The sequence below is a fragment of the Eumetopias jubatus genome, unplaced genomic scaffold, assembly GCF_037043125.1.
Source record: "Eumetopias jubatus isolate StellerSeaLion01/CBP00866 unplaced genomic scaffold, mEumJub1_p1.0 scaffold_7, whole genome shotgun sequence".
NCBI lineage: Eukaryota > Metazoa > Chordata > Mammalia > Carnivora > Otariidae > Eumetopias > Eumetopias jubatus.
Window position 1 is genome coordinate 72,183,683 of NW_028274813.1, and position 14,401 is coordinate 72,198,083.

General features: G+C 50.2%; 1 protein-coding gene across 7 annotated transcripts in view; it reads left to right on the forward strand.

The window, feature by feature from the left end:
• The window catches only part of SLC7A7 (solute carrier family 7 member 7), a 45,236-nt gene extending 30,884 nt beyond the window's left edge, over nt 1–14,352 (forward strand). For 5 of the 7 annotated variants that reach the window (XM_028114783.2, XM_028114781.2, XM_028114777.2 and 2 more), the window contains 8 exons: nt 8,368–8,493; nt 9,284–9,428; nt 10,809–10,932; nt 11,277–11,380; nt 11,641–11,737; nt 12,918–13,067; nt 13,214–13,397; nt 13,621–14,351. In XM_028114783.2, the coding sequence (XP_027970584.1) occupies nt 8,368–8,493; nt 9,284–9,428; nt 10,809–10,932; nt 11,277–11,380; nt 11,641–11,737; nt 12,918–13,067; nt 13,214–13,397; nt 13,621–13,727 (1,037 nt within the window). In that variant the 3' untranslated portion in view covers nt 13,728–14,351. Of the gene's footprint in view, nt 1–8,367; nt 8,494–9,283; nt 9,429–10,808; nt 10,933–11,276; nt 11,381–11,640; nt 11,738–12,917; nt 13,068–13,213; nt 13,398–13,620 lie in introns of all 7 variants that reach the window. The other 2 variants (XM_028114778.2, XM_028114782.2) reach the window with 1 other exon arrangement.
• The last annotated feature ends 49 nt before the right edge of the window (nt 14,353–14,401 follow it).

Below are 14,401 nucleotides of genomic sequence, written 5' to 3' on the forward strand. Positions count from 1 at the left end.
CTGATGATTGCTTAAGTAAGTTTTTTTCTACGCGTGGCTGACTTCACTCCCTGCTGATTTCATTGTCGGGGTAATCACATGCTGTCCTCTCTGCCAGGAATTTGTCCTCCCCTCCCCCAGCCCTAGCACCTGCCTCCTCCGTGTGCTCAGTCCAGGTAACCGTGGTCCTGGTGCCCACCTGCACCCCCTTCACTGGCCTAGACTGGATGGGGTACCTCACACAGACTTTCATAGCACCCAGTTCTTACAATTGTCTATGTTCACTTTTCTGGGAAGGCTGAGGACTGGGTCTGTATGGGGCCTGGAGCACAGCCAATGCTCAGTACATGCTGGCTGGCTGGCTGGCTGGCTGAATGAATGAATGAATGAATGAATGAATTGGGAGTTCTGAAGGAACCTTGCTGTCCTGGTTACTTTTGGGGTGCCTGGGTGGCTCAGTCGGTTAAGCATCTGCCTTCAGCTCAGGTCTTGATCCCAGAGTCCTGGGATGGAGCCCCACATCCGGCTCCCTGCTCCTCAGGGAGTCTGCTTCTCCCTCCTTCTCTGCCTGCTGGTCTCCCTGCTTGTGCTCTCTAACTCAAATAAGATCTTAAAAAAAAAAAAAAAAAAGATTACTTTTCCTAACCAGAGAGGTATGCAGGTGGCCCCTCCTGAAGCCAATTATTCTGGAATCTCAGAGTTCTTTGAGGATTGGTCCAGTTTTCTGTGGTCAGAAGCCCCAACACCCCAGAGGGAGGTCATCCCACATCTTTGCATACAAATAGGGAGGCACATGGTGTTCTGGAATGTATACAAGCTTTGGAGCCTGCCATGGACTGAGTGGCCCCCATTTTCTCAATTATAAGATAAAGACAGTTGACCTACTCTGTCCGATTAAGTTAGATGATGTGTGTAAGAATGTGAGTGACCTGACACTTTATTGTCAGCCAAAAATTGTATCTCCTGCTGCAAATTCTATTCACTCACATGCATCTTATTAATTCACAGTCACATGTGTCTTACTAATTTCTAAATACTTTCGGCATTCTCTGTTTGGATCACTTAAGAGCTGTTTTAGTTCTTTAGTTCAGAGATCAGGAAGGAGGGCTGAGATCCTTCTTCCTGTGGGTGTGAGAGCTGGAACTTTTCTCTTGGCAGAGTCAGGGCTAGGTGTCCAGAAGGCCGGCTCCACCCAAGTCCAGCTCCAGCTTCCCCTTTCACTGATGGGGCATTTTACTCCCCGTATTCTTGCAGGTGGTCTGCCCGCGCCGTAGAGGTCAGCCTGCAGCACCTATGCAGGCCCCTCTGTGAACAGAGCACTGGTCTTCAGGGATCACACAGAATCTTTGCGTCCCTGATGCTTGACCCTAGTGACTTGCATGGAGTAGGTGCTTCGAGAAACGGCAGCTGGATGAATGAACAGAAGATAGGCCTCCAGCTTCCACTTGGCTGAGAAGGGCATTGCATGCTTGGGGCTCTTGGGGGCTTTTGGCTGGCGGCTGGGGCCACCGTGGGAGCTGGGCACAGGGGAGGGCACATAGCTCCTCCTGAGTCTCCCAGAGCCACCTGTGGGACGTAGAGGACTCCGGATCTCCTCGTGTGTCTGAGAGCTTTGGCCATGCGTTCCTGTGCAGCAGCTTCTGATACCAGATGACTGATTCATGTACTTGGGGCTGATGAAGTAGAACAGCCAGGTGCTCGGCCCCCAAATGATTTTTGCCCTTTGAACTTTCTCCTTGGAAGCTAGTTACTTTGCCAGAGGAGTTTTCTCAAGAGCCACTTTAGGTTGGAGGTGAGGAAGCTTACATTTTGCGTCCCATCTTCACACCAACAAAACAGGCTGGAGTCAGGGCTTAGGGTTCTTTGTTATGGGGTCAGTGTAAACTTTGGCACAACCTTCACCAGTATTGAGAGGGTAGGGCCTGTGCTGGTTTGATTCCCAAGGCTCTTCAGGGTTTCACCCTTGGTCTCCTCTTTTTTTGGTTCTCTTTCTCTCTGCCTCAGAAGAGACTGAGGGGATAGCCTAAAGGGGGCTGGGGAAGGAGCGAGGGACAGTGGGTCCCCACCCTGGCTGTATGTCAGAATCACCTCGGGCTTTAGAAAAATGGTAGTGGGGCGCCTGGGTGGCTCAGCTGGTTGAGCGACTGCCTTCGGCTCAGGTCATGATCCTGGAGTCCCGGGATCGAGTCCCGCGTCGGGCTCCCTGCTCAGCAGGGAGGCTGCTTCTCCCTCTGACCCTCTTCCCTCTCGTGCTCTCTCTCTCTCATTCTCTCTCTCTCAAATAAATAAATAAATAAAATCTTTAAAAAAAAAAAAGAAAAAAAAAGAAAAATGGTAGTGGCCCCTTCTCCCACCTCGTTTCCCCAGCCAAATAAATCTGAACCGCTGATTAGAAGAATGGGAACTGGGGACGCCTGGGTGGCTCAGTCGTTTAGCCATCTGCCTTCGGCTTGGGTCATGATCCCGGGGTCCTGGGATCGAGTCCCACGTCAGCCTGCTTCTCCCTCTCCCTCTGAAGCTCCCCCGTTCATGCTCTCTTTCTCTCTCTGACAAATAAATCAATCAATCTAAAAAAAAAGAAGAAGAATGGGAATTGGCTTGGAGAACGAGACTTGGGGAAGCGGAAAAGTTGCTGCTGAGGAGAACTGATGGGGGCCTTGGGAAGAAAGGTTCTCAGTTGTCACTGTCCTTTAGGATTATGCGGGGTGCTTTGAGAAGATGCTGAGGCCTGGGTTCCACCCCAGAGTTGCTGACTTGATTGTCCTGGGCAGGGCCCGAGCCCTGGACTCTGTTAAAGCTTGTTGAGTGATGCCAATGTTGCAGCCAGGATAGAGGGGCACTGCGTTAAGTGAAGGGTTTGGGCTTGTTCCGATCAAGGTGGTTCTGTGGGTGATGCTTTCTTTTAGTGAGTACCTTTACGGAGCACACCCAAAGCAGGCAGATCATCAGACTGCCCCGGGAAGCCCCGTCTCAGGCCTCCCACATCAGAACTGCTGGGTCGGAGCCCTGAAGCTGTCGGTAACATTCCCCAGGTGACTCTGATGCTCACTCAGGCTTGGGGTCCTGTTTCTGAGGACCTGAACTGTACCAGGTGGAGCAAACCAGGAAGAATCTGATGGACAAGGATTAGGCGGCTTTGAGAAGGGAGCAGATAGTGTGGCTTTAGTCGGAGGGCCTGCTGGTGCAGACTGCCTGCTTGCTCCTTCAGAGTGGTGCAGGGTCATGGCGACCAACGTGCTGGCTGAGTTCCAGGAGGCAGAGGAGGAGGTCTCTGGTCCAGTGACCCATAGGGTTTATGCTTGGTGTGTCTTCTTGCCAGATGCTCTCACCCCTGATGTCTGAGTGAGCAGAGTGGTTCTGTAGCCTGAAAGGTAAAAGAATTTGAGGACCATCTGCTGTCTGAGACCTATAACCGCACCTAGGAAGGGTGGAAGAAACAATACATAAAGGAAGACAGGAAGAAAAATGATTTTTAAGGTGTCGAGAGTATCCTAAACCAGCATGAGACAACACAGACAGACATACAGCAGAGAAAGGGAAGAAAGACTTGAAATTTGTGGGTTTAGGCAACATACCTGAGGCTTTTTTGGAGAGCTTACATCTGGTCCTTCTGAGGAAATGGCAGCAATAGTGTTCTGGAGACATCTGGGTATAGCAGCCCTGAGCAAACCAGTTAAGAGGCTCGGCTGCTCGCTAGGGGCTGTGACTCTGGCTATACGTAGAGCAGCCTAATGCAGAGACATGGGGTTTTCCTGGAGCAACATAGCACAAAGAGCTCGCTCGAGCCAGTTAAGCCCACAGACAACTATCCTTTTGCCATCCTGTGGGATGAATGATGTCACCAGTCAGAAGATACCCGAGGTGTGTCACCGGTGACTTTGAAGTTCAAGATAGAGAACTGAGTGGAAGGTAACATTTTCATGTCTATCCGCGGAAGGCTGTGTATATGAAAGCGAAAGGAGGACCTAGAACAGAGTTCTCGGCTGGGAGCCTGCTTCTCCCTCTGCCTCTCTTTCCCTTTGCTTGTACTGTCTCTTTCTAACAAATAAATAAAGAAAATCTTTTTTTTTAAAATCACTTTTATAGGCCCCAAAAGGGGGATAGGGAAATGCTCATCAGTTTGAGGTGGAATTTTAGTTGACAATGAATTCAAACCGAGACCCCATAGTGTGCAAAAATGCCTGGAGTGTTCTCTGTGGGTCTCATGTTTCAGCGACTTCCTGACAAAGTGAAGTGAATGCAGAGGGGAGATTCTCGATGGTGAGTGGCCTGGAAGCCACATTTGCACACAGGAGGCTGAAGAAACTGGGTTTTTAGCCCCAAAGGGGGAAGCCTCCAGGGGGACAGGATGTTAATCTTTAATGATAAGAAGGACCATTATGTGGATGCGCATTTAGCCGCATTCTGTGTGGTTCCAGAGGAGAGGACTACTGGGTAGAGATTGTGAGGAACAAATATTTGGCTTCATGGAAGGAAGAGCTATTGATCTCTTTAAAAATGGAATGGGTTGTCTCATAGGTAAAGTACTGAGGTTTTATAGTCCCTGGGAATTTGAAGCAGAAAATAGACTGAAGAGTGGCCTACGTTTTATGTGTTACATTCTACATATTTAAAACTAACAGTGCTGGAAAAAAAACAAAACAAAAACCAAAAACTAACAACGTTGGGAGAATTGTGGGGTTAATGTTCTTTTTCAGGGACTGTTTAATGTGGGCTTCTAAACCAAACCTGGGCATCTGATTCAGAGTGGGCCTGCAAGCTTTGTTCTGTTCTGGATCAACCTATGTGTGTGCTTTCCTTACTTTTAGTTCTACAGCTGATGCTGGGCCTTAGTGCTAGGACTAGTCGCCTGCTCCAGGAGAGCCCATGTAGGTTGGCTCTCATGACCATTCAGGAGCACCTCTCTCTCTCTTTTTTTTTTAAGATTTTATTTATTTACTTGAGAGAGAGAGAGCAAGCAAGAGCAAGCATGAGCTGGAGGGAGGGGCAGAGGGAGGAGCAGGAAGCTGAGCAGGGGGCCTGGCGCCAGATCCCAGGACCCTGAGATCACGACCTGAGCCTAAGGCACGTCCAACTGACTGAGCCACCCAGGCGCCCCTCGGGAGCATCTATTTAGATGATTGTAGGAGTGACTTCTTCAAAGCTTCTCCTTCCTCCAAAGCAGGTCAAAGCAGGAATGGAGCTGCACCTGAGTCAAGGGTCCAGGGTGATTTCAGGCCGTCTTCTTGTGGACTTGGCCCGGTGTTGGGTGGAGATGGAGTTACACCTAGTGGTAGGAGGGTAGGGCATTTCTGTCCTTGAGGACTTGCGGTTGCCTCCATATTACTCTAAGTCCGTGGTCCTCTCCTTTCTCTGCCTCTGAAGCAGGAGGCTGGGCTCCACCTTAAGAACAGTGCACTAGGCCGGGCTTTGGGGTCTCTGGTCAGCTGTGTCCGCTGTGGGTGAGGACAAAGAGCCCAGTCAGTGGTGCTGCCTGCTGTACCCATTTCCTGCTCCCATGGCCAAGAGGCCCCAGAGGAAGCTGGACTTTGGAGAGGGTGAGGGCCAGCTCTCTTCAGGCAGTTCCTCTGCTCCTGGTTTCTTTCCAGAGGATTCCCTTCTTCATTCAAACCGAGTCCCTGTGCTTAGTACAGAGAGTAGATCAGGGCAAGATGGTGGGTCAGTGGCTGAGAAATAAGGCTCAGGTGTGGGGGAGGGAGAAAAACTGGCGGGTCAAGGGACGGGTACAAATGGATGGATATGGAATTCAAGTCGTGAAGCAGTAGGGATTAAAATGCAAACGATCCATGTATTTTCATTTCAGAATTTGTTGTAGTAAAGGATGATGAGTTGTCTGTTTGCTGCCCGCGTGCCTGGACAAAGCCGAGAGCAGATCCCTGTGGCACATGGCTGCAGACTGACTCTGATCCAGAACGAGTCCCTTCAGCCTATCCCGGCTTGGTGTTGGGACCATCCATCTCAACGAGGTGATCCCGTTCCCTTGTGAAGGGGGCAGCATCAGATGTCCCTGGTGTTTCTTTTTATTTTTTTTTTTAAGTAGCTCTACACCCAGTGTGGGCCTTGAACTCAGGACCCTGAGAGTTGCATGCTCTACTGACTGAGCCAGCCAGGTGGCCCCCCCCATTTTTTTTTTTTTTTTGGTCCCTCATGTTTTTCTTTTTGTAAAGATTTTATTTATTTATTTGAGAGAGCAAGTGAGCGAGCATGAGCAGGGTGAGAGGCAGAGGGAGAGGGAGAAGCAGGCTTCCCGCCGAGCAAGGAGCCCGATGCGGGGCTCGATCCCAGGACCCCGAGATCATGACCTGAGCCGAAGGCAGACGCTTAACCGACTGAGCCACCGAGGCGGCCCTGTCCCTGGCGTTTCTAATCAGAAACCTGGGCCGGGTCCTATTTGTAAGGCAGCAGCAGAGTCCAAGGGTGAGGCGTAGGGGTTACAGGATGGAGAGAAGGGACATGAGGGCTACTGAATGGCTGGAAACAGAAGTCCAGTGGGGAGTAAAGGATGGGTGATTGACCGCGGAGGATCAACGGACCTGAAAGATTTGTGGAGGGTGAGATACAGGCACTTTGGTCACTTTGTGGGGTGCTTGTGGAGATTGTGTGCTTGTGTCTTTAATTATTAACTTAGCACGGAGGAATTACGGGAGTAGTCTTGCCCAGCCCTGTGATCAGGTTTGGTTGTTTATTGTCTTGTTTATTAGGCAGAAAAGCAAGTGTTTGTATGGGAGTAGGATGCCCCATCTAGGGAAGAGCAGAAAAGAACTTGGGCAGCCAGTAGACTAGGAAGGGGTGTAAGGGAGGGAGAGGGAGAAGCCGAAGATGAGCCAGCTGCTCCCTGAGGTTGGTCTTTCCTGCTTCTCAGGATGAAGATGCTTCTGGGCCAGGGTGGTGAGGCCAGGACACAAGACAACAGGAGGATTAGGGACAGGGAAGGAGGAGGCTTCCTGTGTTGGTGGCCTGAAGCTGGCAAGCCCAGCAGCAGACCTCCCTTTCTCCACTGGGAAGGCAGGCTGATTCTGACCTTGCCCTTCGAGCTCTTGCAAGGACTGGCAAGCCTTCCCCCTGGGGCTCCCATGGCTGAGCCAGGAAGGCAGGCTCAGTGAGGTGATGGGCTGCCACAGTGGAGGCGGGCTCCCTGCACGCTTCAGGCACCGGTGCGGGATCTGGAACCTCCAGCTGGCTCTCAGAATCCTTTTCACTTTCTTCCTGGCCACATCCTGGGGCTAGGGGTCAACCTCACAGCATCTGTGGGCTTCCCTTCTTGATTTTCTTTCCTCTGAAGTACTGGATTGAAACTTTTTTAGGGGTAAGGGATTTCTCCGAGATTCTGACAAAGGCCATGGACCTTTTTCTTAGAAAAATGCATATACTGGGGGGCGCCTGGGTGGCTCAGTCGTTAAGCGTCTGCCTTTGGCTCAGGTCATGATCCCGGGGTCCTGGGATCGAGCCCCGCGTCGGGCTCCCTGCTCTGTGGGAAGCCTGCTTCTCCCTCTGCCACTCCCCGCCTGTGTTCCCTCTCTCGCCGTGTCTCTCTCTGTCAAATAAATAAATAGGATCTTTAAAAAAAAAAAAATGCATATACTTTGGACATATGTACGTAATCATTTACAAGGAATTTCAGGCCTCGTGGAAGCCCTAGGTTAAGAACCCTGGCTCTAAGGGTGATCCGTGAACTTTCCCAAAGCTCGTCTGGGTAAAGGGATTGCCTCTCCCCCAGGGTAGGACTTAAGGAGTGTTTGTGGCTCACCCTTTTGCATTGTGTGGTCAGGAAAAATGCCATCCCCACTCTATAGGAACCTCGGCTCCAAGGATCTTTCCAAGTACAAAAACAAGCGGCTGAGCTGGCAGGCAGTAGCGGGAGGTCTGGCCTCCATTCGAATCCTTGGCCACATGTCCTGACCCGCTGGCCCAGCACTGGATAAGTCACAACAGGATTCGCCAAGGTTAACAATAGCACAGAGCGCCGAGTCCTGGAGCCCATATCAGGAGGTAGAGGGGTGCAAAAGCTGGGAGGATGGTGACTTTTCAGAGCCAACAGCCGGAAAGCATCACTAATCCTGTATGGCTACTGGTTACCTCCCACTGCTGTGAGCACTGTTGTATGTAAGCAAAATCCAGTTACTTTGTGTTTCCTCGCGGGTAAGTGCTAAAGGGTGTGTGTGGTGCTGCCTATGCAGATGCTTAGCAGGAGCCTTTGAATGCTAACGGGGAGGACCTGCTGGGCAGAGGTTTTGAATACAGAGCAGATCAGAGCCCAAACACTGTCTTTGGCCAAAGAGGACTGCTAGTGGAAATAATGCTTGGGGGGAGTCTAAGGCTCTTTGGGTGGTAGGGTTGGTTACCAATCAGAATTATTTTTTCAGTCACCGAACAGAATTATTTTTTCAGGTCTCTTAACCTTTGTTAACTGTGCCTACGTCAAGTGGGGAACGCTGGTACAAGATATCTTCACCTATGCTAAAGTATTGGCGCTGATTGCTGTCATCATCGCGGGCATTGTTAGACTTGGCCAGGGTAAGCGGAAGAGCAACGAACTCGTGAGCATTTTCTTTGAGTCCTACTTCTTTAAATGCCCTTTGTGCATTCTCATTTGCTAGGTGCCATAATTTTCATTTTGTAGAGGAGACTGAGGCTGCGGAACTCAGTATCTTGCCCAAGTCCCTAGCTCCTAGTACGTCAGTGGGGATTTGTACTCAGACTGACCTCAAAGCCTGTCTTCTCTGCATGCTCCCAGAGGAGGCTGGTCTTGGCAAAAGGGCTGACCATCATGCCCTGGGAGCCGGCTTTAGCCGACTGTCCAGCCCAGTGCTGTAGGCTATGATTGTTCTGCCCTTGGAAGTTCTGCAAGGGCAGAAATGAACTCCTTGTATCCACTCCTCTCCAGTTTCCAGGTAGGAACACCTGCCCCGCCAGTCTGTTGCCCTGGGCATAAGGAGCGCTATCCTTCCTCCATCCTGTGCCAGCTATTTGTGGTGTTAGAAAGGGGGTAGGAATGGGGCAGCTTACAGGGCAGGACGGAACCACATCACTTCTGTTCTATAGGCCTGCTCCGTAGTGGTTTCTTACCCTAGAAAGCCATCACAGTCCTTCCTGTCAAGATGCCCGTGCTGTCCCCTGCACTCCAGCCTATCACTGTAGAGGTCTGTCTCCCGTTCCCTGTTCTCTTACCAGCACCCTTGCTGCCGAAGGTGTTCTAAGCCACTCACTTGCTGTTAAGCATCATGTTCTCCCACTCCTTTTCTGGATCACTTTGAAGCTGGGGGTAGGCCACTAATCCTGCCTTTCCATGTTCTCTGGACTCTAGGAGCCTCAACGCACTTTGAGAATTCTTTTGAGGGTTCATCATTTGCAATGGGTGATATTGCCCTGGCACTGTACTCGGCTCTGTTCTCCTACTCGGGCTGGGACACGCTCAACTACGTCACCGAAGAGATCAAGAATCCTGAGAGGTCGGTATCTCACCATCAGTCTTCCATGGCAAGAAGGATAGCTGTCCTTCACTGAGAGCACACCACAACCACCGAGACAGATTTTATCAGTGCCACTTGACTAGATGGGAGGCCCGAAGGCCAGAGAGATAACTTGTCCCGGATAACAGGCCTTGTCACAACTGTCCCTTCATTCCTGCATTCATTACAGCAGGTCGTACCATGTGTTCATATGTGCTTTCTCACGGGTTTTCCTTGATATTCACCCACCCTTATTCCCACACAGACAACTTTAGGTCATAGATGCCCCAAAACTTTCCCATTTTCCTTTTGAGCCCTTCCTGCTTTCTCAAATGTGTACTGACATAGTGGTATCGTGTCAGCATTTAACAGCATTACTTCAGCCTGGCTATTCTAAATTATTCGGCCGTCATGCAGAGTGACAAGAGCACTGGACAGGGAGTCAAAGGGCCTGGAGCCTGTCTTTCCACTGATTTCAGTCCCCTGCCAACTCTGCCTGCTTCCTTATCTGTAAATTGACGGGGTTGAATTATATGATCTCTAGAGCCCTTCCTGGCTCTAAAATTCAGATTCTTGGAACTAAGATTACCAGGGAGTGGAGTTTCTGTAAATTTTTAAGTCAAAATAATAAACTCTCGGCACACCGCCAGTGTTGCAATCCCCGGAGCAAATGCTAGAAGCAGGACCAAAGCCTGGGTGGTGCTCCCACCTACTGGACAGAAGCTAAATGACTTGAGTATGCCCCTTCCCTGTCACTGTGAAGAATGGTTTATGAAGGTCAGAGCTTTATTGGTCTAGAGGACCTTGTCTTTGTGTTTTTCTCTTAGCCACTGGTTAGGATGGCCCCCCAGGTTCTCACACTGAGTAGGAGGATGGAGTGAACACAGTTCCCAGGTTGCTTATTTGGATATACACATTGTTCTTGTCAGTGAGGGCCTTATTCTCTGGATTTCACAATTTGCCTAATTTCCTCTTGTATTTCTCAACCTTAAGACAAATTTCCTATGTTGGCAATCTTAAGAAGGAATCCTGACACCAAGAGGCCTTGGATGTAAAAAAAAAGAACAAAAAACCCCAAAACCCAAAAACCCCCCTGCCCCCCTGCCATTTCCTGTGCTATTACATGGTGACATTGTTCTCTATTAATCCTTGTTCTGCTGTTTGGTTAGCCTTTTCTCTAAATGTGATATTCTTTTCCCTTGATGCTCTTTAAGCTCTGAGCTCAAGAATGAAGTCACTGTTATACACAGCTTCAAAGGCAAAAGCACTGGGGAAACGCACAGGAGGCCCCATCCCTGGATTGGTGTGGGAGTCTGAGGATTAAAGGAGATGGGGATGTGACCCTGGGACTAACGTGTGCATTATTCTTTTTGGCTGTAGGAATCTGCCCCTGTCCATTGGCATCTCCATGCCCATTGTCACCATCATCTACATCTTGACCAATGTGGCCTATTACACCGTGCTAGACATGAGGGACATCCTAGCCAGTGATGCCGTTGCTGTGGTAAAGGATTTTCACTAGCAGAAGGCTGAGGGTGTGTTTGTGGGCTTCTCGGAATACTGCAGCTCCAGTCCTGGAGAGGGGGTAGTCCTTGGAAGGAGTATGCGTAGGGGCACCTAGCTGGCTCAGTTGGTCGAGTGGACAGACTCTTGATCTTGGGGGTTTAGTTTGAGCCCTGTTTGGTGTAGGGATTACTTAAATCTTAAAAAGTATGCTTCGGATACTGCGTTTACAAGGTTGTCACTCCAGCTGTGGAAGAAGGGTTGGCTAGTTTCAGGGCCGTCTCAGGACATGCTTGCATCCTTTTTAGATCCTGCTAATGACTCTTTTTTGGTCCTTTCCCTTAGACTTTTGCAGACCAGATTTTTGGAATTTTCAACTGGACGATTCCGCTGGCGGTTGCATTATCCTGCTTTGGTGGCCTCAATGCCTCCATTGTGGCTGCTTCTAGGTGGGAGTGGTGCCTTTTATGGGGGGAAGGGTAGGACTTACAGGACCCAGGTTTAGTCACGGTGTTCCCCAGGTCATAGTTACTCCTTTGTTGTTTCCATCAGCAGCCTCTAGTTCTCCCTAATCTCAAAACTGAGCCCCATTCCGTATTATTCACTTTTTTGGAGGAGGGGAGGGCAGTGGGAGGGCTACGTGGCATGTGAACCAGCCCCACCCAGTGTCCCCCAAGTTTCTCAGCCTCTCTCATCTTACCCAAAATAGGCTCTTCTTTGTGGGTTCAAGAGAAGGCCATCTCCCTGATGCCATCTCCCTGATTCATGTTGAGCGGTTCACACCAGTACCTGCTCTGCTCTTCAATGTAAGTGACCTCAAGGATGGGGCTGACTGTGTCAGGGGCGCACCAGACTGTGGGGGAAATGTTAACAGAAGTAGGGGGCGCCGGGTTAAGCGTCCAACTTCATTTCAGCTCAGGTCATGGTCTCAGGGTCGTGAGATCGAGCCCCACGCTTAGCGTGTAGTCTGCTTAAGGCTCGCTGTCCCTCTACCATTCCCCCCAACAAATAAATCTTAAATAAAACCAGTAGAAGCAACTGTTTTAGCTTTCCCAAAACCTTATAGAATTTAATAGAAAAACTATCTTCTCTTAAAAAAAAAGTAACCTCCTCTGGTCTAGGATAAAGCATAAAGTACAATGAATATAATGAAATAACTGCCATGATAGTAAATGACATAGTGCTTAAGGGAAAAATGATCTTCCATGGGAATAGAAGGTAAAGGAAGAAAGACTTCTTAGACAAAGTGCATTTGTTTTGTTTTTAAAAAAAAGATTTCAGAGTGCGTGCACAGGGGTGAGGGGCAGAGAGAGAGGGTCTTTTAAGCAGACTCCGTAGGGAGGACGGAACCGCACACGGGCTTGAACTTGTGACCCTGAGATCCAAGCCTGAGCCAAAACTAAGGGTCAGACGCTTACCTGACTGAGCCACCCAGGCGCCTCTAGACAAAGTACATTTGAAGTGGATTTTTAAGGATAGGTTGCAAAAGGTGGAAATGGGCTTTAAGTTAAGAGAAACAATATGGGGGGGGGCACCTGGTTGGCTCAGTCGGTGGAGCATGCCAACTCTTGGACTCGGGGGCTTCGTGAGTTTGAGCCCCATGTTGGACTTAAGATTACTTAAAAAATAAAAGGCACTAAAAAAACCCCTCAAAACCGTATCAAAGTCCTGGGGTAAAGCAGCGTGAAGTTGGGTAGTAGGAGATAAAGCCTGGAAATGTAGGTTGGAGCCATCATGGAGAGGCTCTTTAGCAAAAGATTTGTGAGGAATTGTTTTGATCTGTGGCAAAGGTTTGAAGAATGGGCCTGAAAAAATCGAGAGGCCCCTGGCTTACTAGAAAAGGAAGGAGCTATTGTCACTAGGGTGCTGAAGCGTGTGGGAACAGAAGGGGGGGCGGGGGAGGAGAGACCCTGAGGCCTTGAGAAGGGGGAAGCGCGCCTTCAGTGACAGGCCGTGAGAGGAGCTGACGTGGGCTTGCGCCTGCAGGGTATCATGGCACTGATCTACCTGTGTGTGGAGGACATCTTCCAGCTCATTAACTACTACAGCTTCAGCTACTGGTTCTTTGTGGGGCTCTCTATTGTGGGTCACCTTTATCTGCGCTGGAAGGAGCCTAATCGGCCTCGTCCCCTCAAGGTATGTGACCTCCCTCCTCCCTCTGCCTGGGCCTCGGGGGCGCTAGGGCGTGATGAAGGGCGGGAGAGGCTCAGCGGCCTCCCCTCCCAGGAGGGACTAGCACAGCTGCCCCGCGAGCTGAGCCCCCGTTTCCTCTGTGCCTGCAGCTCAGCCTCTTCTTCCCCGTGGTCTTCTGCCTCTGCACCATCTTCCTGGTGGCTGTGCCACTTTACAGCGACACCATCAACTCCCTCATCGGCATTGGCATTGCGCTCTCAGGCCTGCCCTTCTACTTCCTCATCATCAGAGTGCCAGAACACAGAAGACCTCACTGCCTCCGAAGGATTGTGGGTAAGCCTTTGGGTCTTCGAGCTGACCGGCTATCATGCGGCCATCTCCACCCCCCCAATCTGGTACCCCCCCCCCCCCCCCCCCCGTCAGCTTTGCCCTAGCCCCTTCTCCATGTTCACTGTAAGGCTTCATGGAATTTGCCCTCAGGCCAGCCCCGGTCGGTGCCACCGGAGTTGAGCCCAGCTGACCTCTTCTCAGTCCTGACTCACATTTCTCTTCGTAGCATCCGCTACGTGGTACCTCCAGGTCCTATGTATGTCAGTTGCTGCAGAGATGGATTTGGAAGATGGAGGAGAGATGCCCAAGCAACGAGATCCCAAGTCTAACTAAATACCATCTAGAATCAAGCCTGAGATGTGGAAAGCAGGGGCCTCTTGTCTCTTACTGGCTGGAGCCAAGGAAGATGAAAAGGGAAAGTACACCTCTTTGCTGAAGCTGCTCAGACCAGGCTTCCGGACAGGTGCCTTCAATTTTCGAACTTGCTGTTTGAGAGATGAAAAGTAATTTATTTGTTTTGCTACCCATTGCTTTATTGTCCCTTTTAAAAAAATCTGGAACAGACTATGGTGGGGAGCATGTCAGGTGTGGGCTTGGTTTTACTAGCAGCACATTCCCACGTGTTAAGATACTCATTCACCTCTGGGTGTGCCCAAGCACTCCTTTTCCTTTAAAAGGGCCAATAATGCTCCGAACTTCCTGTCTCCTTTAGAGAGACATGAAACTGTCACAGGTGCTAGATAATAAAAGGGTGATGTTCTAGGGTGCCTGGGTGGGCTCAGTTGGTTAAGCGACTGCCTTTGGCTTAGGTCATGATCCTGGAGTCCCGGGATCGAGTCCCGCATCGGGCTCCCTGCTCAGCGGGGAGTCTGCCTCTCCCTCTGACCCTCTTCCCTCTCGTGCTCTCTCTCCTTCATTCTCTCCCTCTCAAATAAAATCTTTTAAAAAAAAAAAAAAAGGGTGATGTTCTAAACTTCGAGTGGCTTCATTTTAGATAGGTCTTGTGC